Here is a 24715-nt window from a genome sequence, read left to right as displayed (position 1 = left end):
TTAATAGCCTGCCAGAACAAAGTCCAGCTCCCATTAAAGAAGGAAAACAAAACGTAGGCATCAAACAGTATAAAATTACCATGTTCAGTATCCAGGAGAAACTTACTAGATGCGCAAAGACACAGTGAGACATGACTCATAACCCAGAGAAATATCAGAGCTATCAGAATGGGGATTTTAAAAGGGCATAGATGATGGAACTCGTATAAAATGTTAAGATAGCTATTTTGTTGTATTCAGAATAATTAAAGGAAAACATGAACATAATGAGAAGTGGAGATAGAAAAAAAAAAAAAAAACAAAATGGAACTCACAGATGAAAAATACAATGTCTCCCATACAGTAAATAAAAAGGAACAGACCTCCATGCCAAACTATGTAATATATATATATATAACTGGAGTTCCAGAGTTTGGAAGAGACAGTGCACAAAAGATGTTTGAAGAAATAATAACTAAAAGTTTCCAAATTTGATGAATTTGTATAAATTCACAGAAAAAATTCAGTGAACCTCAAGCCAAATAAACTGCACTAACAGACACAATAATATGAAAGCTAGTAATAAATAGATCTCCTAATAGTAGCTTCCCAGGTGGTGCTAGTGTTAAAGAACCCACCTGCCAAAACAGGAGATGCAAGAGATAGATTTTTTGATCCCTAGGTCGGGAAGATCACCTGGAGGAGGGCCTGGCAACCCACTCCAGTATTCTTGCCTGGAGAAGAGGATTGGGCTACAGGGTTGGGCTACAGCCCTCTGGGTCCCAAAGAGTCGGACACAACTGAAGTGACTTAGCACACACACACAACAGCTTCCAGGATACACACACGTACACTCACACCATATACAGAGAAACAAAGATAAGTATGACTTCAAACTTTTTCAAACCTTATTCAAGTCAGAAGATAATAGAATGACATTTTAAAATACCGAAAGAAAGTCAACTTAGAATTTTTACACTCCCCAACTATCTTCCAAGATTGACATCTAAATTAAAATTCAATCTGATAATCAATAGCTGAGAAAACGTGTGCCATACAAAAGTGTGCTACATGAAGTGTTAAGGACAGTCATTCAGCCAGAATAAAGAAGTGAAGTTGGCCAGACATGGTGAATATGTGTGTGGATATGAAATACTTTTTTCTTATTTTTCACTTCCTTTAAATATTTTTTGATTGGTTGAAGCAAAAATATTAGCAGTGTATTATGGGGTTTAAAACATATGTAAAAAATAACAATAATAACACAAAGAATGGAGGCATATGAAAGGGACATATACTCAAGGGAGAAAAAGGAGAAAGAAGAGATGAGACAGAAAACAGAGCAATATGACAGATTTAAAACTAACCATGTCAATAATTACTTTAAATATTAATGGTCTAAATATCCCACTTAGAAGATATCCTCAGGTTGCATAAAAAAGCAAGACTCAGCTATATATATTACCACAAAACTCTCACTTTAAATTTAAAGGTACAAGTAGATGAAGAGCAAAAGGATAGACAAAGATATATTATCAAATAAGTAACTACAAGAAATCTATGTTACTATCAGAGACCTAGACTTTAGAATAAAGAGTATAATTGGAAATAAAAAGGGACATTTCATCAAGAAGAAATAACAATGATAAATGTGTATAGCCACAATAAGAAAACTTCACAATACTAGACAGAAGCTAATAGAACTGACAGGAGAAAGAAAAAATTGGCAATAATAATTGGAGGTTTCATCAGTCTTCTGTAAGTAATTGGTGGAACAAATAGAAAATTGGAAAGGATATAAAAGACTCTATGGCACTGTCAAACAGTTGAAATTTACAAGCACTGCGTTCAAGTGTAACACAACACATATTCTTTTCAAGTACACACGAAATCTTTACGATGGAGAGTTTGCTGAACCATAAGTAGTTATTAAATTTAAAAATTAAAGTAAAATTTTAAAATATACACAAAATGTTCTCAGTACAAAATGGAGTTAAATTAGAAATTAACAAAAGAGAAATATCTGAAAAATATTCAAATACTTAGTAATTAACACACTTCTAAACAAACTGTGGGTCAAAAAACCACAAGAGAAGTAGGAAATGTTTGGAGCTAAATGGAAATAAAAGCATAACTTTTATAATGCAACTAAAGCAGTGTATAGGTGAAATTTAACAGCTTTCATTGCTCCTGTCTGAAACATCTCAACTCAAAATTACAGAAGGCAGGTTTGATCCCTGGGTTGGGAAGATCCCCCAGAGTGGGAAATGGCAACTCACCCCAGTATTCTTGCCTGGTGAATTTCATGGACAGAGGAGCCTGGTGGGCACAGTCCATGGGGTCACAAAAGTCAGACACAACTGAGCAACTAACACTTTCACTATGTGCACTAATTTCCCTACATACAAACAAATTTCATTCCAAGAGTGTGTTTGTAACTCCCACTTGTTTATAAGTCCAACAAAGTTAGCCTGGGTACCCAGCTAACACGGTCGTCTTTATAGTTGTTAGTCACTAAGTCGTGTCCTGCTCTTTTGTGACCCCGTATGTAAACCTCCTGAACTTCCTGGTGGCTCGGATGGTAAAGGTTCTGCCCACAATGCAGGAGACCCAGGTTCGATCCCTGGGTTGGGAAGATCCTCTAGAGAAGGAAATGGCAACCCACTCCAGTATTCTTGCCTGGAAAATCCCATGGACGGAGGAGTGTGGTAGGCTACAGTCCGTGGGGTCACAAAGAGTCAGACACGACTGAGCAACTTCACTTTCACTTCATGTAAACCTCTTAATTAATTTTATCTCTTTCCAAATGATAATTAACTTCTTCTAATACTATTTGAAAGCATCCTTTTCATTTTTGCTTTATACTAAATTTCTATTTTTTTTTCCTCTGTACATGGGATCAATGTTGAGCTAGGTTTACCTGTGAATGACAAATAAGAATGGACTTTACAAAATAACAAATCAAATTATTTTCAGCTTATTTAAAGCTAGGTCACCTAATTTGATCCGTGTAAGTCATTTCAAATACAGCACAGAATGAAATGTATAGATGTGTTTCTTTATGTTGTTACTTACCCATCATTTTGTAAATTCATCTAGTTTAAATGATCAGCCCAGTTTTGTTCTTTATTCTGATCAGCACCCAGGCAGGGCAGCTCGTGGTTTCATGCTGAATTGCACTAACAGGGGAACAGGTGATGATCTCTGCCTTGCCAAGCCTTTTTCTCTTAATATGCCTGTGTGCTAAGTCGCTTCAGTCATGTCTGACTCTTGGCAACCCTGTGAACTGTAGCACACCAGGCTTCTCTGTCCATGGGATTCTCCAGGTAAGCATGCTGGAATGGGTTGCCCTGCCCTCCTCCAGGTGATCTTCCCAAGCCAGGGATGGAGCCCATATCTCTTATGTCTCCTGCATTGGCAGGTGGGTTCTTTACCACTAGCGCCACCTGGGAAGCCCTTTCTCTCTCTTATTGTATGCTCCAAAAGAAAAGTTCAAAGAATGGATCTTAGTTCCTTTCCCAACCTGAGGTTTCCATAGGAAAGGCAATCAATAAAATCTATCTTTGATATAAACCATAGATGACTGCCTGTACAGAAATCCTTTTTAAAGTTCTGCCAATGCACTTAATGAGGAGACCAAAGATTGATCACAACATCCAATTAACTAAGCCGCAGAAGAAGTTTCTAATCAAGTGCATCCTGTTTATAACATCTATATACCTGGCAACCAGGAAGGCAGCCTTTTTCCTCCCAATTACAGAATTAAGGAGGTTTTTTTTTCATTCTACTCCACAGTCAATTCAATATGGTTACTAGAGAGCTTCAAGTATTTCTGACATCCATTCTGCTTTAACAGGGAGTTTTGTTGTGCAGAAGCTGTTGAAAGTGAGTAGTGTTTTTAACACATTTTATGTGACTAGTTGAAAAAAAGGGCACAGAGCCAAACACAATGAGAGGGATGTATTATTAGTAGAAATGCCACTCATGTTGAATTAATTTGGTCTGTGTGTTAAAACTCAGAATTGCTGACTTGCAAGCAGCAGAACTCTGCTGACTTTTGGCTGTTTGAGCTGTGTGTCATTGAACAGACAGGAGTAAATTGCTATACAGTAACAATTATATAGAAAACACTATCAGTTTTGGAAACATAAGAAATTGTGTAAATTTGTCTTATACATAGAGGCAGCTCTTTTCTTGAAGATAGCAGAGTTCATTTCCTCCTCAAAAATGTTCTAAATGCTGAAAAAAAATTCCTTATTTGTATATCTCAAGAATGACATGAAACATTTCTGTTAATACACTTATCACAAAATACATCTGAATTCTAACACACCTCTTAAGGTATATCTGAGTTTCACTTCCATCTTACCTTGTTGTGTTGTTCATTCACTAAGTTGTGCCCGACTCTTGGCAACCCCATGGACTGCAGCAGGCCAGGCTTCCCTGTCCATCACCATCTCCCAGAGCTTGCTCAAACTCCTGTCCATTGAGTTGGTGATGCCATCCAACCATCTCATCCTCTGTCACCCTCTTCTCCTCCTGCCCTCAATCTTTCCCAGCAAGATCTGGGTATCATCCTTAGCGAAGATAAGTGAACTACTTCAGTACATTTTATCATCAGTCAATCAGCACACAGGACACCCATGAGCCAACAGAGCAACCCTCACTGCTCGATAGCCATCATTTGCCCAATGTCTTCCTGCAACAAAGCTAGTTTTCACACTGGTACAGACAGTAAGTGTTAGAACATTGCTACCCAGTGCGTGGCCGTGTGTGATCCATGTGCTGACTTGCAAAACATTTCTTATTGGTTCCCAACAAAGTAACTGATGGAATGGAAAGGAAGCATTTAGAAATGTTTACAGCAATTTAACAGAGTGAGTTTATATCTATTAAATCTAATAGTAGGGCTTCCCTGGTGGCTCAGATGGTAAAGAATCTGCCTGCAAAGCAGAAAACCTGGGTTCGATCCCGTGGTTGGGACGATCCCCTGGAGAAGGAAATGGCAACCCACCCCAATATTCTTGCCTGAAAAATCCCAAGGACAGAGGAGCCTGGTGGGCTATAGTCCACGGGGGTCACAAAGAGTCAGACACGACTGAGAAACTAACGCACACACAAATCTAATAGCAAAGACTAATTGGGGCTTGTACGTTTTTTTCTCATTTTATTATTTATTTTTTATTATATTTGACCAAAGTATTGCTATAAGACTGATTTGAAAATTTAAAAACAGAGTAACAAAACAACAACAGCAAAAAACACCCTGGTTCTTTACCTTCAATAATATAAGAGTTACTCTTTTTCTTTTTTAATATATTTTTCTTTGATTATGTCAGGTCTTAGTTGTGGCATGCAGGCTTAGTTGCTCCACCGCGTGTGGAATCACAGTTCCTCAACCAGGATGGAACCCATGTCCTCTGCATTGCAAGGCAGATTCTTTACCACTCGACCACCAGGGAAGTTCCGAGAGTCCCTCTTCTAAACCAGAGGATTAGCAAGCTAGGAAAGTGTCACCAATAAAGTGGTAATTATGATGGCAGTGTAACTAGCTAATGATAATTGACTGCTTACTACTGTATCTATCTCTCTGTATATGTCTGTGTGTGTGTGTGTGTGTGTGTGTGTGAGTGTATGTGAAGAAAAGCTATGACAAACTTAGACAGCATATTAAAAAGCAGAGAGATCACTTTGCCGACAAAGATCCATATAGTAAAAGCTATGGTTTTTCCAGTAGTCATATACGGATGTGAGAGTTATACCATAAAGAAGACGGAGTGCCTAAGAATTGAGGCTTTCAAATTGTGCTGCTGGAGAAGACTCTTGAGAGTCCCTTGGACTACAAGGAGATCAAACCAGTCAATCCTACAGGAAATGAACCCTGAATATTCATTGGATGGACTGAGGCTGAAGCTAAAGCTCTAATACTTTGGCCAGCTGATGCAAAGAGCTGACTCATTGGAAAAGACCCTGATGCTGGGAAAGGTTGAGGGCAGGAGGAGAAGTGCACAACAGAGGATGAGATGATTGAATGGCATCACTGACTCAATGGACATGAGTTTGAGCAAACTTGGGGAAATAGTGAAGGGCAAGGAAACATGGCATGCTGTAGTCCAGGGGTGTTGCAAAGAATCAGACACGACTTAGTGACTGAACAACCAATGTTATATACTTATATGCATATATATCTTGATGTACATATTAAAATACTTATTATATACATATGTATATATATGCATCTATATATATATACCATCTATGTATATATCTGTGTATAGAGAGCATTAAATATCTTCATAATAACTCTAGAACTTTGAAGTCAATATCATTTATCATTGCCCATTTAGACCTGACCCTGATTTGTTCGGGATATTACTGCCAGTGTTCACTTTTCCCCCCAGATTTAGTCTTCGTTGAAAATTGATTTAACAGTTTCTCTCATTACCAGTGCTCTTCCATGGATATACAAGGGTGAAGAATAATTATGGTTCCTCACCTCCCCACCCCCCGCCAAAATAAAACCTGTTATTTCTTGTCTCTTTTCTGTATCTCGGAGGGTCCTTGGTGGGCGGCTGGAGGTAGCCAGGTCAGGGGCTTCTGAGTAGAGCCTCATCCTTGTACTCAGCCTTTCTAATAGCTGCTGCCCACTCTTCCTGCAATGAGTAAAAATGTTTTGCTGTGTAACTGAAGAGAGCTGATTGAATTGATTCCATCACTTGTGTACTTCCTGGAGGTCAGTGTTCTTATTAAAAAAAAAAAAAAGACTGAACTGAAATGAACTTTATAATAGGCATCCGTTTGCTGAAATTACTTATATTAAAGACGGAGTAAAGGGAAGTCATTATTTTGATTAAATAGATGCGATGTGCTGAGAGTCCCTTGGACTGCAAGGAGATCAAACCAGTCAATCCTAAAGGAAATCAACCCTGAATATTCATTGAAAGGATTGATGCTGAAGCTCCATTCCTTTGGCCACCTGATGCAAAGAGCTGACTCACTGGAAGATTCCCTGATGCTCAGAAAGACTGAGGGCAGGAGAAGGGAGCGACAGAGGATGAGATGGTTGGATGGCATCACCGACTCAATGGCCATGGGTTTGAACAAACTCCAGGAGATAGTGAAGGACGGGGAAGCCTGGCATGCTGTAGCCTATGGGGTCACAAAGAGTCAGACACGATTTAGCGACTGAGCAAATGTGCTGAAGGGAATGATGACCACAAATCACTCTCTTTGACAAATTTTCACCTTGAGTAGAACACGGGCTTTTGAGCAAGTTTACTGGTTACCTGATTATATCTTTAAAAGTTCTTTTTTAGATGTTTATGAGTATAAGGCAAAACATACAGAATGTAGCTTCTGGACGAACAGATAACATACTACCTCATATGCTGAGTATGTCTGAGTTGACTATTGTCCCATATGGGTGTGTTACAAAATGCAAGAGAGAATCAGAGGGAACCCACGTCGGCTTAATTGTGGGAAAGAACTTGAATAGCATACAGAGATATGACATGAAACACAAACATAAATGGGATATATTTTGTATGTTTTAGATCCTTTTGGGTAATGCTTCCACAGGGTATTAATCTCTATTCTCGTTTAACATGTTTATATAAACAGTACCCTATGTTGAATTTCCATAGTAATTATCCCTGCTTGTGTAAGCATCTTAAATAATTATATGAATAATTTCTACTTGGAGACACTGTCTGTGGCACACCCATTTCCCAAATGTTGTGATTTTGTTTTCTCTACTGCATTCTTTTTCCTTTTCACATTTTCAGTCTTTTTTCCCTTTCCTCATGTGAACTTGCTTATCTTCTTTATGTGAATTGAAATAATGAGCATGTCTGCTCTTTGAAAAGCAGTTTGATGAATCTCAAAATGAATATGTCACAAAGATGAAAGAGCTATCAGTTCTTTCCTAAGTAAATACATTATGACTCCATATTAATCACTGGTATTTTCTCGAATGGCACATTGACAGTAATAGGCCATGTTCAGGAGTCTCATTGTCACCAGGCAGTGTTTATGACAGAATTGCTCTTACTGTGATGTATTTTTGGTCCCATTTTGAAAACATTCACCCTAAGCTAATGCTGCTGTTTTAAACTAAAGCAAAGCCTGAATGAGTCAGGTAAAAATTGGGCCTTTCAAAGTGCTGCTTTGTCTGTATTGGTCTTCTAGACTTTCTGAAATTACCCAGTAATTGAATAACCTTTCCATTCATTTTAACTCTGCAACTCTGGCCTCTGTTAGAGCATCTGCCTACTCACTTGCACTAGAAGAGCCTTGTCTTTCTCTGTTTCACTCATTTAATAAACACTGACGACCTCACTGGTTCTCAAGCTTTTGTGTGTGGTGAAATTCCTGGAAAACACAGTGCTTTTACCACATATCATTTTGATGATATTAGCATCCAAATAACTAAATTTTGCATGGGCTTCCCTGGCGCCTCAGACAGTAAAGAACCTACTTGCAATGCAAGAAACCAGGGTTCAAACCCTGGGTCAAGGAGGATCCCCTGGAGAAGGAAATGGCAACCCACCCCAGTATTCTTCCCTGGAGAATCCCATGGATAGAGAAGCCTGGTGGGCTACAGTACACAGGGTCCCAAAAGTCAGACACAACTGAGTGACTAATACTTTCACTTATATTAGATTCCAAAATACACAAACATGAGCAGGTACCAACATGTGAAGAAGGAAAAAAAGGGGATAAACTTTATGAGAGAAATTTCTCCCCATCAAGTTAACTCTTTTCGCTGAGAGTAAAATAGAGGGTTGGTTCTATGACCTCCATCAGCTCGCAAAATACCAGTTCTTAGTGGAAGCTTAATTGAGACACACTAGTATTACTTCATGTGTATCAAAAGTACTGAGGTGAATGGTCTAGACTGTGCCCTAAAAGAGCTCACTGTCTTGTAAGAAAAGCTCTCAAATGGCAAAGCTCTAGAACAACATGGAATTACAGGTCAGAGAAGTGTAAGCAGTGCCCGGCACCTTCCCACAGGCTGGGAAGTTCTGCAAAGGTGTCTGGAGGAAGTACCTCCACCAAGTGCTGGAGATACCAAAACAAGTGAGACCCTTTAGGGTGTCAGAGTCCAGTTCTTATATAAACAGGCTTGTAGACAAGTCACAGCTCCAAGAGGAAGGCACACAGTTCTTTGTGACACTGAGCAGAAGGCTCCGTTGTTCAGTTGCTCAGTCACGTCTGACTCTCTGTGACGCCATGGACTGCAGCACACCAGGCTTCTATGTCCTTCACTATCTCCCAGAGTTTGCTCAAACTCATGTCCGTTGAGTCGGTGATGCCATCCAGCCATCTCATCCTCTGGCGTCCCCTTCTCCTCCTGCCTTCAGTCTTCGACAGCATCAGAGTCTTTTGGGAAGAAAGCCCTAGAGAGAGGAAAACAAGTGAATGAGCCTGACAGGGAGCAATTGAACAAGCCTTCGGTGATCTTTCCTTCCAGCTGGTCCTTCACTCAAACACACGATGTCTTTCCGACTCTCGTGAATATACTTCCTCTACACGACAACCACGATGCTTCAAGTTCACAGCTTAGCGTGGCCTGAACCAGTGCTTCCCAGGCTCTGAGTATACCCATCATTTGTATCTCCATATTGTTTTGTATTGTTAAAATGCAAAATCAGATCCAGCATGTCTGATGTGGGACGTGAAATCCTCTTTACTAAAAACCTCCCTGGGGGTGTGATGCTTCTGGTCCATAGACTACACTTTGAATGGCAAGCACCCAACTTTTAACTCTTTGTATGAAAACCTTGGCAACTGCTAAGTAAATCTCTCATCCTTGAGGTTATATTTAAAAACCCATCATACAATTTTGAAGGGAATCATCAGGAGTATGTTTGTAAATAAATAGGACAGTATTTTGTATGTATAAATATGTATAAATAGGACAGTATTTTGTATAAATAAATATGAGGACAGTAATTTGTCTAAAGGTAATAAAAGTGGAGCAATTATTATTATTGTAATTCTAGATACGTGTGTGTGTGTCTCTGCGTATGCTCAGTCATGTCTGACTCTTTGTGATCCCATAGACTGTAGCCCACTAGGCTTCTCTCTCCATGGAATTTTCCAGGCAAGGATTCTAGAGTGGGTTATCATTTTCTCCTCCAGGGGATCTTCCCCGCCTGGGGATTGAATCTGCGTCTCCTGTATTGCAGGCAGATTTTTTACCACTGCACTACCTGTGAAGCGGGTATACTCCATTTTACCAACAGGCAGAGATTAAGTACCTTAATGCCATGTAGCCAGTACAAGGCAGCTCTTTGAGACTCCAGTCTAGATCTCTCTTACTCCAAAGACGCTATACTCCAAAAATCATAGTCAAAAGAAGAAAATAGAAAGTTGATAGAAGTGCAGAATCACAAGAGTAGAAATTGTGGTGTTCTGTCAGATGGAAATGATTGAATCTTTTGGGGACAAAAATTAGCAGCTGAGCTGCCTAAGGTGCTGTTTTAGATAGCTCCATCAAGTAATGCTTTTCAGTGTGTCTGAAAAATGCTCATGAGCCGAAAGAGGAAGAGGACTGACAATGTTCTGGGTCTCTAATGGTAGAGGAGAGCACAGGAGGAAAAATTTTCTAGTCTTTTTATAGATTTATATGATTTGATACATATTTATGTATTTATAAATATGTATGAAAATATGAACATGAGAGAATTGCTGACTCAACATAATGTGGCATTTTGGCAAGCTTCGTATATCACTAAGGAAAAGGAATCGAATGGATGGATTGACTGATGGAACCAGATTCTAACTGCCAAGAGTGGACCAAATCCTGTTCTCAGTGGTTATTCGCTCTGAATGCATGAAGAGTTTACTTCTTAAGTGTTTCATAGTTTAATGTAATCATAAAATGGTGATTTTTCCAAATGGGGAGTTTTGAAAAAAGCATACCAAAAACTCTCCCCCCCTCAAAAAAAAGGGGAAAAGCTGTTTTGGATACCACCGTTTTTAGAAGAATAAGTCGTGAAAGAGGCAGTGGCACTGAAAGCTTGCTCCATTACATAGATATGTGCTGGCTTAGCTGAAGCAGGGTAGTTATCAGAAGTTTTCAATTGAGGAATGGGTTGTTTTCCTTCACAGGGAAAATATATCAATAAATATGGTGAATTGCCTCCTGTCCACCCTCATGCTGAAACGGGCCTCACAAATCTGGCTTACTTAGCAAATACCTTTTTGGGGCTCAACAGTGAATCAACAACTATATGACAAAACTGAATGCTTTCACTAAACATGACAGGATGGCTTCAATTATAATGAAGTGTGATTGTGGGGTAAGGAGTTGATTGTGGATGCTATGAGTCACTTCAGACTCAGTTCATTTACATGTGATAAAAATTACAGTGTTCGTGGTGAAGTGAAAATTCAAACCATTAGTTTTCTTTCTTCCCTGAGCAAGCTTTTGTGTAGATCTCTGATCTAGGAAGAGTCTAGCCAATGGACACAAGAACAGTACAGTCCACCCGGTATAAAGTGGAGTGATCTCTCAGTAGGAAGGAAGTGATAGAAATCTTCAGCATCTGTAGCCTGAAAATATTTACCACACCAGCTTGTTGGTGACATTATGCATAATGCTCTCAAGCGTTGTACTTGAGTACAATGTACTTAAGTAAGTACTTAAATATTACTGTAGGTATAATGACTTTTTTCCAAGTATTTTAAATTTTCAATCCACCTAACCCTTATAGTAGTAATGATATACTGATATATTCTGTAATTATCAATAAATATCTTCAGATATGGATGTTGGACACAAGGAGATTAAATAACTATCCAAAGGGCATCCAGTTGATGACAAGAGGGAAGATCTGGACACAGCCCAACTCCAAAGATGGTTTAATCACCATATTGGACTGCAGCTTAGCAGGAGGGATGGAGGATATTGTCATTTGTATATTTCTAAGTTTGGGTGGACTCTGGGAGTTGGTGACGGACAGGTAGGCCTGGCGTGCTGCGGTTCATGGGGTCGCAAAGAGTTGGACATGACTGAGCGATTGAACTGAACTGAACTGAAGTTTTATATGGGCTGCCCTGGTGGATCAGACAGTAAAGAACCCACCTGCAAGGCAGGAGACCCAGCTTCAATCCCTGAGTCGTGTTCCTAAGATAAGATAGGAATGTTTCTAAGAGGATAAAATACACATTTTTATTTTATTTTACTATTGCATTGTATTTTTATTGTAAAAAATCCACTGTTTTTTATTGAGATATAGCTGATACAGTATCATGAGCATCTTTCTATTTAACAGAAAACACTGCTAAATTCCAGGAAAACCAATATATATTAAATATATTTTTCTCTCCTTCCCCATAAGAGTTTTGTCATTCAATTGGGAAACAATATATAAGCAAAAATGATAAAGAATAATATCAGGGCATACTCAAGAATTGACAGTGCTATCTACAAGAGAACAAATTTAAAAGAAAAATGGTTCTTCATCTCCCTCCCAACTGTATTTTTAAAGACAGTTCTTGGCTTGGGCAGCCCATGGAATCGGGTGGAGAGGGAGGTGGGAGGGGGGATCGGGATTGGGAATACATGTAAATCCATGGCTGATTCATATCAATGTATGACAAAACCCACTGGAAAAAAAAATAATAATAAAAAAAATTAAAAAAAATTAAAAAAAAAGAATAACAACTTCAGAACTAAGAACAGTTTTCTCAGTCTAACCATCCATGTAAACTTAAGGCCCTTGTACATCAACCTCTGTCAGAATGTCCAGCCTTAGCTTGAATAAGTTCAAGAAAGCTTGACTTGATACTAACCTCACAGGTAAATTAAGGTCTTACCTGAATATCAGATAGGCTTTCTATTTATGAAAGCAAGTCTCTTTTGGTTGCTTCTATGTATCAGTCCATCTTCTAACATTAGGGATCTTACAAGCAGATGGACATTTTCTTCTACTGGATGTTACTTCAAATACTAGGTAATTTTGATTCTGATTATCTGAATCTTCTTTAAACACTTGTGTTCTACATATAATATTCTCATGAGATTTTTTTAAGTTTTGTTTTTTTTAACTTTCCTGATTTTCTGAGCAAATTCCACTTCCCTTCTTAAGTTGTGGGGGCCAAAACTGAACGTAATAATTTAACCAGCCCAGAGAAGACCTATCACCAGTTTGTATTACAAACCATATTCTTATTAATGCATTCTAAATGATTTTGTTTATAGCATACTGTTGATTAATAATGAATTTATTGTCCAATAAATTACCTTGTATGGTCCTATTAAGCCATATTTCTCCCATCCTTATCATATGCAGTTTTTTAGATGCTTGTACTTATCCTTTTAAATTTTATATTGTTTTATTTGACTCATTATTCAAACTGTAAAGATGTTCTTTAAATTGACATATAATTTGACATATCTCATTGACATATAACAATGGTAATTCAAGGTGTAAAATGTGTTGATCAGATGCATATATTGCAATATGACTACCTCAGTAGTATTAGCTGACACCTTCATCCCATCACATAATTATCATTTTTTTTATGGTGAGAATGTTTAAGATCAAGTCTCTTTGTCATTGTCAGTTGTTCAGTCGTGTCTGGCTCTTTGTGACCCTGTGGACTGCAGCACACCGGGTTTCCTGTCCTTCACCATCTCCTGGAGTTTGCTCAAACTCATGTCCAGTGAGTCGGTGATGCCATCCAAACATCTCATCCTTGGGTCTCTTAACAACTTCAAAATAGGCAATGTAGTAGTGTTAACTATAACCACAGTGCCATGCATTAGCTCTTCATGTTCTATGAAGAAGAAGAACTTATTCATCTTCTAACTTCAAGTTTGTACCCTTTGATCAACATCTTCCCAGTTCCCCCACACCCCAGTTTCTGGTACCTATGATTTTTTTCTCTGTTTTTATGAATTCAACTTTTTTAAATTCTACATATAAGTAATGCATGCCTGCTCAGTCGCTCAGTCCTGTCCAACTCTCTGTGACCTCATGGACTGTACCCCACCAGGCTCCTCCATCCATAAAAGTTTCCAACAAGAATACTGGAGTGGATTGCCATTTCCTCCTCTGGGGAATCTTCCCAACCCAGGGATCAAACCTGTGTCTCCTGCCTCTCCTGCACTGGCAGACAGATTCTGTTACCACTGAACCACCTGGGAAGCCCGCATATAAGTGATGCCATACAATATTTGTTCTCTGTATGCTTTACTGTCTTTAACATAATGCCCTCAAGAACTGTCCATGAATAATATTCCATTGTTTGTATGTGTATATGTATATCACATCTTTATTCATTCATCCATCGATGGACACTTAGCTCATCTCCATATCCTGGCTTTTGTGAATAATGCTTCAGTAAACATGGGAATGCAAATATCTTTTTGATATCCAGTTTTTATTTCCTTTGGACATATATTCAGAAGTGGGATTGCTGTATCATATGGTAATCTTTTTAATTTTTTTAGGAACCTCCGTACTGTTTTCCCTAGCGGCTGAACCAATTTACATTCCCACCGATACTGCACAAGGGTTCCCTTTCTCTACATTTTTGGACAATACTTGCTATCTCTCGTCTTTTTGATGATAACCCTTCTAATAAGTCTGAGGTGATAATCTCATTATGGTTTAGATTTGCACTTCCCTGATGATTAGTGATGCTGAGCATCTTGCCATCTGTTTGGCCATTTGTATGTCTCCTTTGGAAAAATGTCTGTTCAATTCCTCTGCCCATTTTCAAATCAGATTTTTTTGTCTTTTTGTTATTGAATGGTAGGAATTCTTTGTATATTTTGCAAATTAACCTTTTATCAGACATATGTTCTCAGTCGTTCAGTCATGTCTGATTCTTTGCCACCCTATGGACTGTAACCCACCAGGCTCTTCTGTCCATGGGATTTTCCTGGCAAGAATACTGGAGTGGGTTGCCATTTCCTCCTCCAGGGGATCTTCCTAACCCAGGGATCGAACCCACAACTCTGATGACTCCTGCCTTGCTGGTGGGGTCTTTACCACTAAGTCAATCTACAGGATGGGGGAAATATTTGGGGACCATATCAGACCTGTTGTCCCCCAATACTTCCCTCATTCTGTAGACTGACTTTTCATTTTGATGTGCAGAAACTTTTTGGTTTGCTGTAGTTCTGCATGTTGATTTTTGCATTTTTTTTTTTTTTGCATAAAGATGGTTTTGATCATTGTATCTCATCCAGAAAAAAATGGAAGGCACAACATGGGATAAAATTGTATACAACTGGAAGTGAGATCAGAATTTTCTCTTCGTTTCTTGGAAGATACAATTAATTCACAACAGAAGGAAAGCCCTCTCTGATCACGATCTAGATTTATGGGTTTTGCTTGTTAATAAATTTGCCTAAGCCTTGGAGGGGGAAATGAAGATGCTAGAGCCATTAATCTTATTCCATAACAGCATTCCCAGAACCTCAGTGAGAACTAAATGAAGTATTTTTGTTTTTTAATTTATTTACTTTCAGCTGTGCTGGGTCTTTGTCGCTTCATGGGCTTTCTCTTATTGCGGAGAGCAGGGGCTACTCTGTAGTTGTACGCAGGCTTCTCATTGCAGTGGCTTCTCTTGTTGCTGAGCTTAAGGGCCCGAGGGCTTGAATAGTTGTGGCTCCTGGGCTCTAGAGCACAAGCTCAATAGTTGTGACATATGAGCTCGGTTGCTCTGCATGTATTATCTTCCCAGACCAGGGATCAAACCTACGTCTCCTGCATTGTCAGGCAGATTCCTTACTACTGAGCAGCCAGGAAAGCCCTAAATGAAGTGTTTTCAAGTCGGCCAGTGTGAGGGGAGCAGTCTGAGATCCCACCACGCCTGCTCCCAGCCCTGCTCTGCCCCTGGATCCTGCGTCCTCCTGGGGTTGCACACTTCACAAAGCCTGGAGTCCCAATTTTGTGCACAGGTGTGTTCTTGTTTGTAAAGGAGAGTTTCTCCTACTTCATTCTCCTCTATCTTTAAAAGTAAGTGATCTCTTGACAGTCTTTCTCCCTATGGAGTTGAAGAGAAGGAAGAAGGATTGACCTCCACCTATTCAAAAGTATTTGACAGTTTCAGTCCGCAGATATGATCGTTTTGCAAAACATTTTTTTTTTTTTTGCCTTTTTTCACTTGTATAACATTAAGATTTGTTTTGCTTAAGACTTGATTGGTGAACTCTAGAAAAGAAAAATACAACAGACATACAAGTTTTTCTTTCTGTATTTATAGGTAAATCACAGTGAATTACCTTTAGCATCACTGTTTATCATGACACACAGGAAGGAAATGCACCTAAGGGTTTTTTTCCTGATATTTCATTGTTAGCATAAAGAAATGCAATAGATTTCTGCATGTTAATCTTGTATCCTGCTGTGTACTGTGTCATGCTTAGTTGCATAGTCATGTCCGACTCTGCAACACTATGGACTGTAGCCCGCCAGACTCTTCTGACCATGGGGATTCTCCATGCAAGAATATTGGAGTGGGTTGCCATGCCCTCCTCCAGGGGATCTTCCCATCCCAGGAATCGAACCCAGGTCTCCTACATTCCAGGCAGATTCTTACCTTGCTGAATTTGTTTATTAGTTCTGGTAGTTTTCATGTGTAGTCTTTAGGGTTTTCTATATATAGTATCATAGCGTCTGCATACAATGACATTTTACCTCTTCTCTTCCAATTTGAATTTCATTTTTGGTTGCCCTGGGTCTTCGTCGCTGCCCAGGCTGTCTCACGAGTTGCGGTGAGTGAGGGCTACTCTTTGTTGCAATGCACGGGCTCTAGACACACTTCAGTAATTGTAGCACACGGCTCAGTAGCTGTGGCTCACAGACTTTAGAGCACAGGTTCAATCATTGTGGAGCACAGACTCAGTAGTTGTGGCTCATGGGCTTAGTTGCTCCATGTCATGTGGAATGTTCCCAGACCAGGGATCGAATCCATGTTCCCTGCATTGGCAGGCAAATTCTTAACCAGTGGACCACCAGGTAAGTCCCCAATTTCAGTCTTTTATTTTTCGTGTCTGATTGCTGTGGCTATTCTTCTGTCAGTCCTTGTTACTCCTCTGTGGGTAACTCAGCTTCTATCTTTATCTTAGAGTTCTAGGATTATATATTAATGCATATATGTATGGATTTTATTAATACTGCTAAAGCATGTGGTATGCTCTTTCATTGTAAGTCTTTTTGGTTTTGTTTTTTGTTTTTTCTTCCAATAAAACTTCCTTGAAAATACTTCCCTGACATTCTGTTCATTCTTTCCTTATGATAAAAATCTTGTTGGGCACATACTGGAATCTTTCAGTGTTACTGCTATACTTGTCTCAAATCCCTTTTATATATTTCATCTTTTCTCTTTTTGTTGAATTCTGAGTATAGTCCTTGACACTTATTCTTCTGGGGGTTGCTATGGGAAGAGATTATTTCATTTGAATCTTTTTCATGGCTATGTTGTTTGTTTCTACATTTTCCATTTTTCATTTTGTCTATTCTTGTTTCACTTTTGCCTATATTTGTTTTTATAATTTCTTGTTCTCTTCTATGAACAGCTTTTTCCTTTGTCATATTGTTTATGTTAGACATATGCTCATTAAACTAATTTTAGATGATTCTATTATTTGCCTTTGATCAGGAGTATAGTCATCTCATGATTGTTGAGTGACTTTCTGGGTTTTAGTGTTAATTGGATTTTTTGCTTTCAGGCAACACACTAAGAGGTGTATTCCTCACTCTCATTCTTTATAATGCTCCTCAGTTATCTCCTATAGTCCCTCAAGGCCTTCAGTTCCAAAGTAGCTCTTTCATTGGCGTCTCAGGATTTTCTCTCATCCAGCAGTGGCTTTGGAGATATCCTTAACCCCGTCACAGACCCTGTGGGCTGCTTGGCCTAGGTCAGGTCAGGTGGTTTCTCTGTGCATCCTCTCACTCCCGAAGCTAGGTACCCTTGATAGCACAGATAGTTTTTTAAGCATCTTTTTATGAGTGACAGCCCCACCACCCCTGATTTTATTCAGGTGACCTGAACTCTGGTCTTCCACTACTCAACAGTGGAGCATTTTTTACCCCAGTAGAATATGGAGCCTTTGCCCCTTTCTGTTCCCACAGTTGAATTACAAAATGATTGCGACTTTACCCCTGTTGATCTACTAGTGTGGTTCTCTGGTCTGTTTCTGGTCTAAGGAGAGGGCTGCTCCTGAGAAAGTAGCGCTGGCATATATACACTATCACGTGTAAAGTAGGTAACTAGCAGGCAGCTAGTGTAACACAGGGAGCCAGGCCGGGTGCTCCGAGATCACCTAGAGGGGTGGGGTGGGGACGGGGAGACTCGAGAGGGGAGGGATATCTATATCTATATCTATATAACTTATTCATATGGATGTATGACAGAGACTATCAGAATATTGTAAAACAATTATCCCCCAATAAAACATAATAAAATAAAAAAAGAATATGGTATTTTCTAAAGTATCTATCATTGTATTGAGACCTGGAAATGTTTTTTAAAGCGTGAGATCACAATGCTAAAGAAGTCCAAAGTATTTTATGTTATTAACAAGTATTGTTCACAGTCATACGTATGATAATATATATGCGTGGTTTGCATACATTATATATTTGTGAAAATACTATTCAGTAGAATCATTCCCTTGTCTAGAAGTTTATGCTATCTTTTATTTTAGTCTAATAAAATGAAACTTTATTTTTTATCATGGGCTTCCCTGGTAGCTCAGACAGTAAAGCATCTGCCTACAATGCAGGAGACCTGGGTTCGATCCCTGGGTCGGGAAGATCCCCTGGAGAAGGAAATGGCAACCCACTCCAGTATTCTTGCCTGGAAAATCCCATGGACTGAGGATCCTGGTAGGCTACAGTCCATGGGGTCACAAAGAGTCGGACACGACTGAGTGACTTCACTTATTTTTTATCATAAATAACTTTTGGATTAGAGTTGGCCTTATAAATATGTGGCAGGTCACTTGGCTTATAATATGTGGCCACTCACCCTACCCAGTAAGGTCACTGGTAGGACAGTCTGTACCCCAGCATTTTTCTCATCTGCCTTGATATATAAATTCCACTAAAATGATTCTTGTGGGTTTGATAACTTTTTATTTTTCCACAAGTATCTACTAAATGAAAATAAATTTTGAATGCTGGAGGAAGGGGAGCTGATGCATTTGCAACAGGGACGCCTACCAGAATAAGAAATTTTGCCAGTGTTATCAAGTCCCTGGATGGTGAGCCAGAAGTGCCACAAAGGAGTTTGTATGTTTTAAAAAGAGATGGGGGCGGGGGGAAGGTAAGGGAGGGCCAAAATCAAACTGTTCTTCACTATGTTATAGAGTTAGAAACCTTGCCACAATGATTCGTAAACTTATATAACCTTACTGTAAACGTCAATGGAGAAAAGAGTTACTCACACCCACTATAACCATGTAAAGGTGTCCATAAAGGAAAGCAGGTGTAGTCATCCTTGAGTAAAGAAGGAAGTGAAAAATACATTTTCAAACCTTATCATATTTACCTTCCCAACTGATTTGGATTACGTGGCAACACTTACTGTGATTGTACGCAGCCAATAATGATAGTAGTCTGTCCCCAGAGTTTTTAGAACATTCGCCTAAAAAAATGTCTGGAGAATTGGCAACGTGACTGCGAAAGCTTATTCGTGTTTACCTTTTCTCAAACTGTCTTCTCCCCGACCCCTTAACTAAAGTCTGCTTCCTTCAGCAGAGGCAGTTTACCCTTGTGATTTTTTCCGATCTCATGTTTTCTCTCTTCTTTCAGCCAACTGGGCGCTGCAGTAGCGGCAATGCGAAAAAGGCAGCAGTCGCAGAATGAAGAAACACCTGCCGTGTCTCAGGCACCTGGAAACCAGAGGCCCAACAACACGTGTTGCTTTTGCTGGTGCTGTTGCTGCAGCTGCTCCTGGTACGTCCTCTTACCTGGGTGACGCCACACCTGAGCTGCGTCATACCTGGCCCGAACACACGTGTCAGCCCCTGGAACCACAGACGCTTCTCGATCTGTCTGTTTATTCCTTTTACAAGCAGCAGTTATGGGAGATGATCGTTGGTTTAATGCACACCCTTCCCTAAGCAAAACAGAATACTTCCTCGGAATCTACACTGAAATTGGTAGTAAAGAATGAAAAATTGTTTTGCATCATGACTTTTTCCACCCATGCTTCTTAAAGGTATGGGTAAAAATCAGATGTGTGGCTATGTATTTGTTGAACAGTAAACAACATTCTCCCATATTATAGAAGGTGCCAGAACACTAAGGTAATCTCTAGCAGTATTGTATTCCGTGTAGTGTTTTCGTTCTATGTTCTTTCATGAGAGATTGACTGTTCTGTCGCAGATTTGAGTAGCAACCTCAGCCACAGACTACTAAAAAGGATAGAGAAAGAAGTGCCACAGACTCATGCCCACAAATCTAAAAGGCCAGGGGCTATGATGGGTATGAAGGTCAAGCCATTTTGTTAAAATCTCTGAACTTAGAGCCAGAGAAACTGCTACCATTGAATGTTGTCACTGACAGCTTCTTGGACATTCAAGTTGTAATCTCTGGTTTGTGGTTTCCTCACTAGCAAAGTGATGAAGAGTTAAAGTTGATTCTCAAGGTACTGTCAAGTGCTAAATGTCCATGATTTGGGCACTTCAGAAAACCTGTTTCCATTCCAAATCCACAAAGTGTCTTCAAATAAGAAAATCAGTGGGACCCAGAATTCCGAGATTTACAAAGATGAGATCCCTTGGGAGGTCGGAGGGGTCATGCTAGACTTAATTTTCATAAAACCGCATATTTCCATAGAACCACACGTTTCAGGGTCCTGTAAGATCCAGTTCATAGCTGGATCTTCTGGGTTAGCAGTGGTCTTCTGGATCTCCCCGACCTGTTTCAAAACCACAAAGCAAGGCCCAGCTGCTGGACTCATCTTGTGCATGATCGCTACAGTTTCCCAACATCCTTGGAGGTTGGTCCTGTAATCTAGTGGCATAGAATCTATCACAGTGGCCAAAACAGAAGATGAAACATGTGATGCTCCAGTGGCAGCCTTGGTGTTGAACACACTCTCAGCTCTCTGCTGCTGCTAAGTCACTGCAGTCGTGTCCGACTCTGTGCAACCCCATAGATGGCAGCCCACCAGATTCCCCGTCCCTGGGATTCTCCAGGCAAGAACACTGGAGTGGGTTGCCATTTCCTTCTCCAATGCATGAAAGTGAAAAGTGAAAGTGAAGTCGCTCAATCATGTCCAACTTTCAGCAATCCCATGGTCTGCAGCCTACCAGGCTCCTCTGTCCATGGGATTTTCCAGGCAAGAGTACTGGAGTGGGGTGCCATTGCCCAGCTCTCTAGGAGACTTCATTTCCAGAAAACTATCCGATACTGCAGCAATCTAGAAGGTTTAAAATAGTTTTTATAAATATCAAAATTGCTTCCCAGATGATGATTCCTTGTTGGGAAAAGTCATGCTACGATTCCTTTTTCTTTCATCCTTAAGCCTTAAATTAAGTATTTCAGATAGAAGAAAGAGAGTTCTAGAAGAGAAAAGTATTTCAATGCAATTGTGTAATTTTTTTTTTCTGTCTCGTTCCTCAAGAGATCATCTAGCTCTGGCCTTAATCCATGAATTATGGGGGAGTGACTTAACATGGTGGTTCTGAAGTCAGACTTGTTGTTCAGTCGCTCAGTCATGTTTGACTCTTTGTGACCCCATGAACTGCAGCACACCAGACGTTCCAGTCCTTCACTATCTCCTAGAGCTTGCTCAAACTCATGTCCATTGAGTCGGTGATGCCATCCAACCATCTCATCCTCTGTCATCCCCTTCTCCTCCTTCCCTCAATCTTCCCCATCATCAGGGTCTTTTCCAATGAGTCGGCTCGTTCTATCAGGTGACTAAAGCATTAGAGCTTCAGCTTCAGCGTCAGTCCTTCCAATGAATATTCAAGATTGATTTCCTTTAGGATTGACTAGTTTGATCTCTTTGCTGTCCAGGGGACTCTCAGGAGTCTTCTTCAGCACCACCATTCAAAAGCATCAGTTAGCCTGGCTGGGTTCAAGCTCTTCATCTCTTACTGTCTGTTTGACCTTTAACAAGTTGCTTAGTGTCTTCAGATTTCTCATCTATCAGATGACAGTGATAAGAATCCCTACCTAATAAGGTCCTTTTAAACATTCAATGAGATAAAACACATACTAGCTGAGAACAGTGCTTAACCCATAGTGTGCATTTAATAAGAGTTGGTTACTGGGCTATGGAACATTTCATATTGGAAGAATAAAAACTCTTTAAAGAAGACCTAGCTTCAAATAATGCATTGTTTTTTTTTTAATGTCAGCTTGTGGATATAATACCACAAAAAATTATTTTGGATAGGAAAACTGTTTTAAAGTCTGTATAAAACATTGCAAATATTTTATTACATCCTGTTGAGAATTAGACTTCTGTTTCTCACTTGCTCTATGCCATGTTCCACTAATTAGTAATTGAGTGTATTTGCCTGCAGGAACTCATTTCTGAATTGCTTCAGGATTAAAATACCAAACACTGAAGTTTTATAATCTTTGTTGTCAAACAGGTGTTTCGTGCAGTTTGCTTTTATCTGTCCTTCAGATATTTAGCAAGACTTGCTTTTATTAATTCTTCAGGTGCACATTAAGCAAAATAGTCAATGAGAGCTTGTGAGCATCAGATTATCTCAGAACACAGACTGTGGATGGAGAACAAATTAGTTTTTGGAAGCTGTAATAACTCTCCACACTTCTAGGGTGACAAGTAGTGGATTGGCCAAAAAGTTCTTTTGGGTTTTTATAGAAAACCTGAGCAATCTTTTGGCCAACCTGATATTTGGACCCTAAACCTATGGTGCCTTGGATGAGCATTCTATCAGTTTTAGATGAGAGAGCATTGTTGTCAAGAACTGTATTTGCTATCAGTGAGTCACGGATACCCAATTTTAGGTCATAAAATGCACAGTCCATAAGCATACAAGTCTCCTTTTTTTGATGTAATCGCTTCTCAGCCTTTTGGCTAAGATCAAGGTAGTAAGGAGGCTTCCCAGGTGACACAGTGGTAAAGAATTCACCTGCCAATGCCAGAGACACAGGTTAATTCCCTATATCAGGAAGATCCCCTGGAGTAGGAAATGGCAACCCACTCCAATAGCAAATGCCAACCTACTCCAGTATTCTTGCCTAAAATATTCTATGGACAGAGGAGCCTGGCAGGCTACAGTCCGTGGGGTCACAAAGAGTCGGACATGAATGAGTGACTGAGCACACACAGGTAGTTTCTAATGTAAGAAACTATTTAAAAAAAAAAAAGAATGACAGTTAAACTGGATGTTAATTGGAACTGTTATCTCTTCACAAATGGAGATGTCCTTTACCCATCCATTCTTTAAACATCATAACTTTTATACTTTGAGTTTAGGGCAAGAAATTGTCAAAGCTTATTAGAGAGGGAAAATAGAAATGTTCTTTAAGTTTTCCAGGCTAGGTCAAAGGAGTAGAACAAAAAGAAACACTAAAAAATGTAATTTAGGTACAAAAAGGTTAGAAATCAAAGTCTGACGTAACCATCATTCTTAAGTAGAAACAGTTGTCATGTAGCTGATTTTACCTCCTTTTAAGGAAATAGAGTGCCAAGAAAATAAATTTCTCTGTCTAGTAATAAATATAAATACCTCACTCGAGCTTTTCATGTTATAGCTTTTTGAAACAACTTAGTATTTTCCTCAGATTTGCATTTCTCTTTCGCGTTTCATCATCAGCTCCTCTCTCACATTTAAATTTATTTTTGTCCTTATAAATTACCACTGTGTTTTGTTTGGGGCAATGATCAAGAGAATAAATACATGACTACTGAATATTCCCATATTTTCCTTCAAAAATCTCAAAAATTAGGACTACTTCACAATGTCCTCTGTCCTTGTCAGAGAACCACTTCAGTTCCTTCCTCAAATCCACCTATCTCCCTCTTCTCCCCAGTGCCCACCATTTCAAGAAGAGAAACCAAAGGAATGAGCTTTAGCCCCTTGAAGCTGTGTTACACAAATAAGTCACAGACGTCCGAGTCTTGGCCATCACGCGGCCAGCCTATAAACTTGCAAGCCCTTCTGCACGGGAGACCAAGCTGTTCCCAGCCAGGACAGTGTTGTCAGGACCACACGTCTAGAGGTTCAGATTTCTCAAAACAATGTTTCCCCTTATCAGGATTCAAAAAGAGCGACCTGCCTCTTCCAGTAGTTAACCCCCTTCCCTTTTCTTGATGAGAAAGAATCCTTTTAAAGATGTGGACTCATTACGAAACCACTCACAGTGTGAATCCATGAGATCATGCAGACACCTGTGAAAGTGTGTTGCAGCATGCTAAAAAAATGAGGTACCTCAAAAAGGAGGCAGAAAGGGAGAGCTTCCAGAATGCACTGCAAGCGTAAACCTCCAAACTGTTCCATGAACTCTCCCCCAACTCCAGAGGCTACACTAAAATAACCCAGACTGTTTTTTTTTTTGAAGGAAATCTCTAGGTGCTAATCCACTTCTGTTTTAATTCTCCTTTACTCCCGGGGGTGTCCTTGCAAGCAACACTGATTTCTGTGTTTACTCCTAAAAGATGAGAACTCCACAGGTTTCAGATACGATGTGTCCAGAATGTTCCATTGACTCCTCCTGCTTCTGTGTGATGGTGGGACAATGATTCCGGGGGTTTGGGTGAGGAGTGTCGCTGGCTA

The 24715-nt window shown here is 39.7% G+C and overlaps 1 protein-coding gene across 4 annotated transcripts in view; it reads left to right on the top strand.

Moving 5' to 3' along the window:
• The window catches only part of RGS17 (regulator of G protein signaling 17), a 100127-nt gene that overhangs the window by 48262 nt on the left and 27150 nt on the right, over positions 1–24715 (top strand). For all 4 annotated transcript variants that reach the window (XM_043888544.1, XM_043888543.1, XM_043888545.1 and 1 more), the window contains one exon: positions 19761–19904. In XM_043888544.1, the coding sequence (XP_043744479.1) occupies positions 19761–19904 (144 nt within the window). The remainder of the gene's footprint in view (positions 1–19760; positions 19905–24715) is intronic.

The sequence above is a fragment of the Cervus elaphus genome, chromosome 26, assembly GCF_910594005.1.
Source record: "Cervus elaphus chromosome 26, mCerEla1.1, whole genome shotgun sequence".
NCBI lineage: Eukaryota > Metazoa > Chordata > Mammalia > Artiodactyla > Cervidae > Cervus > Cervus elaphus.
Note: the sequence above shows the minus strand (reverse complement) of the source record. Positions and strands in the feature narration are given on the sequence as shown.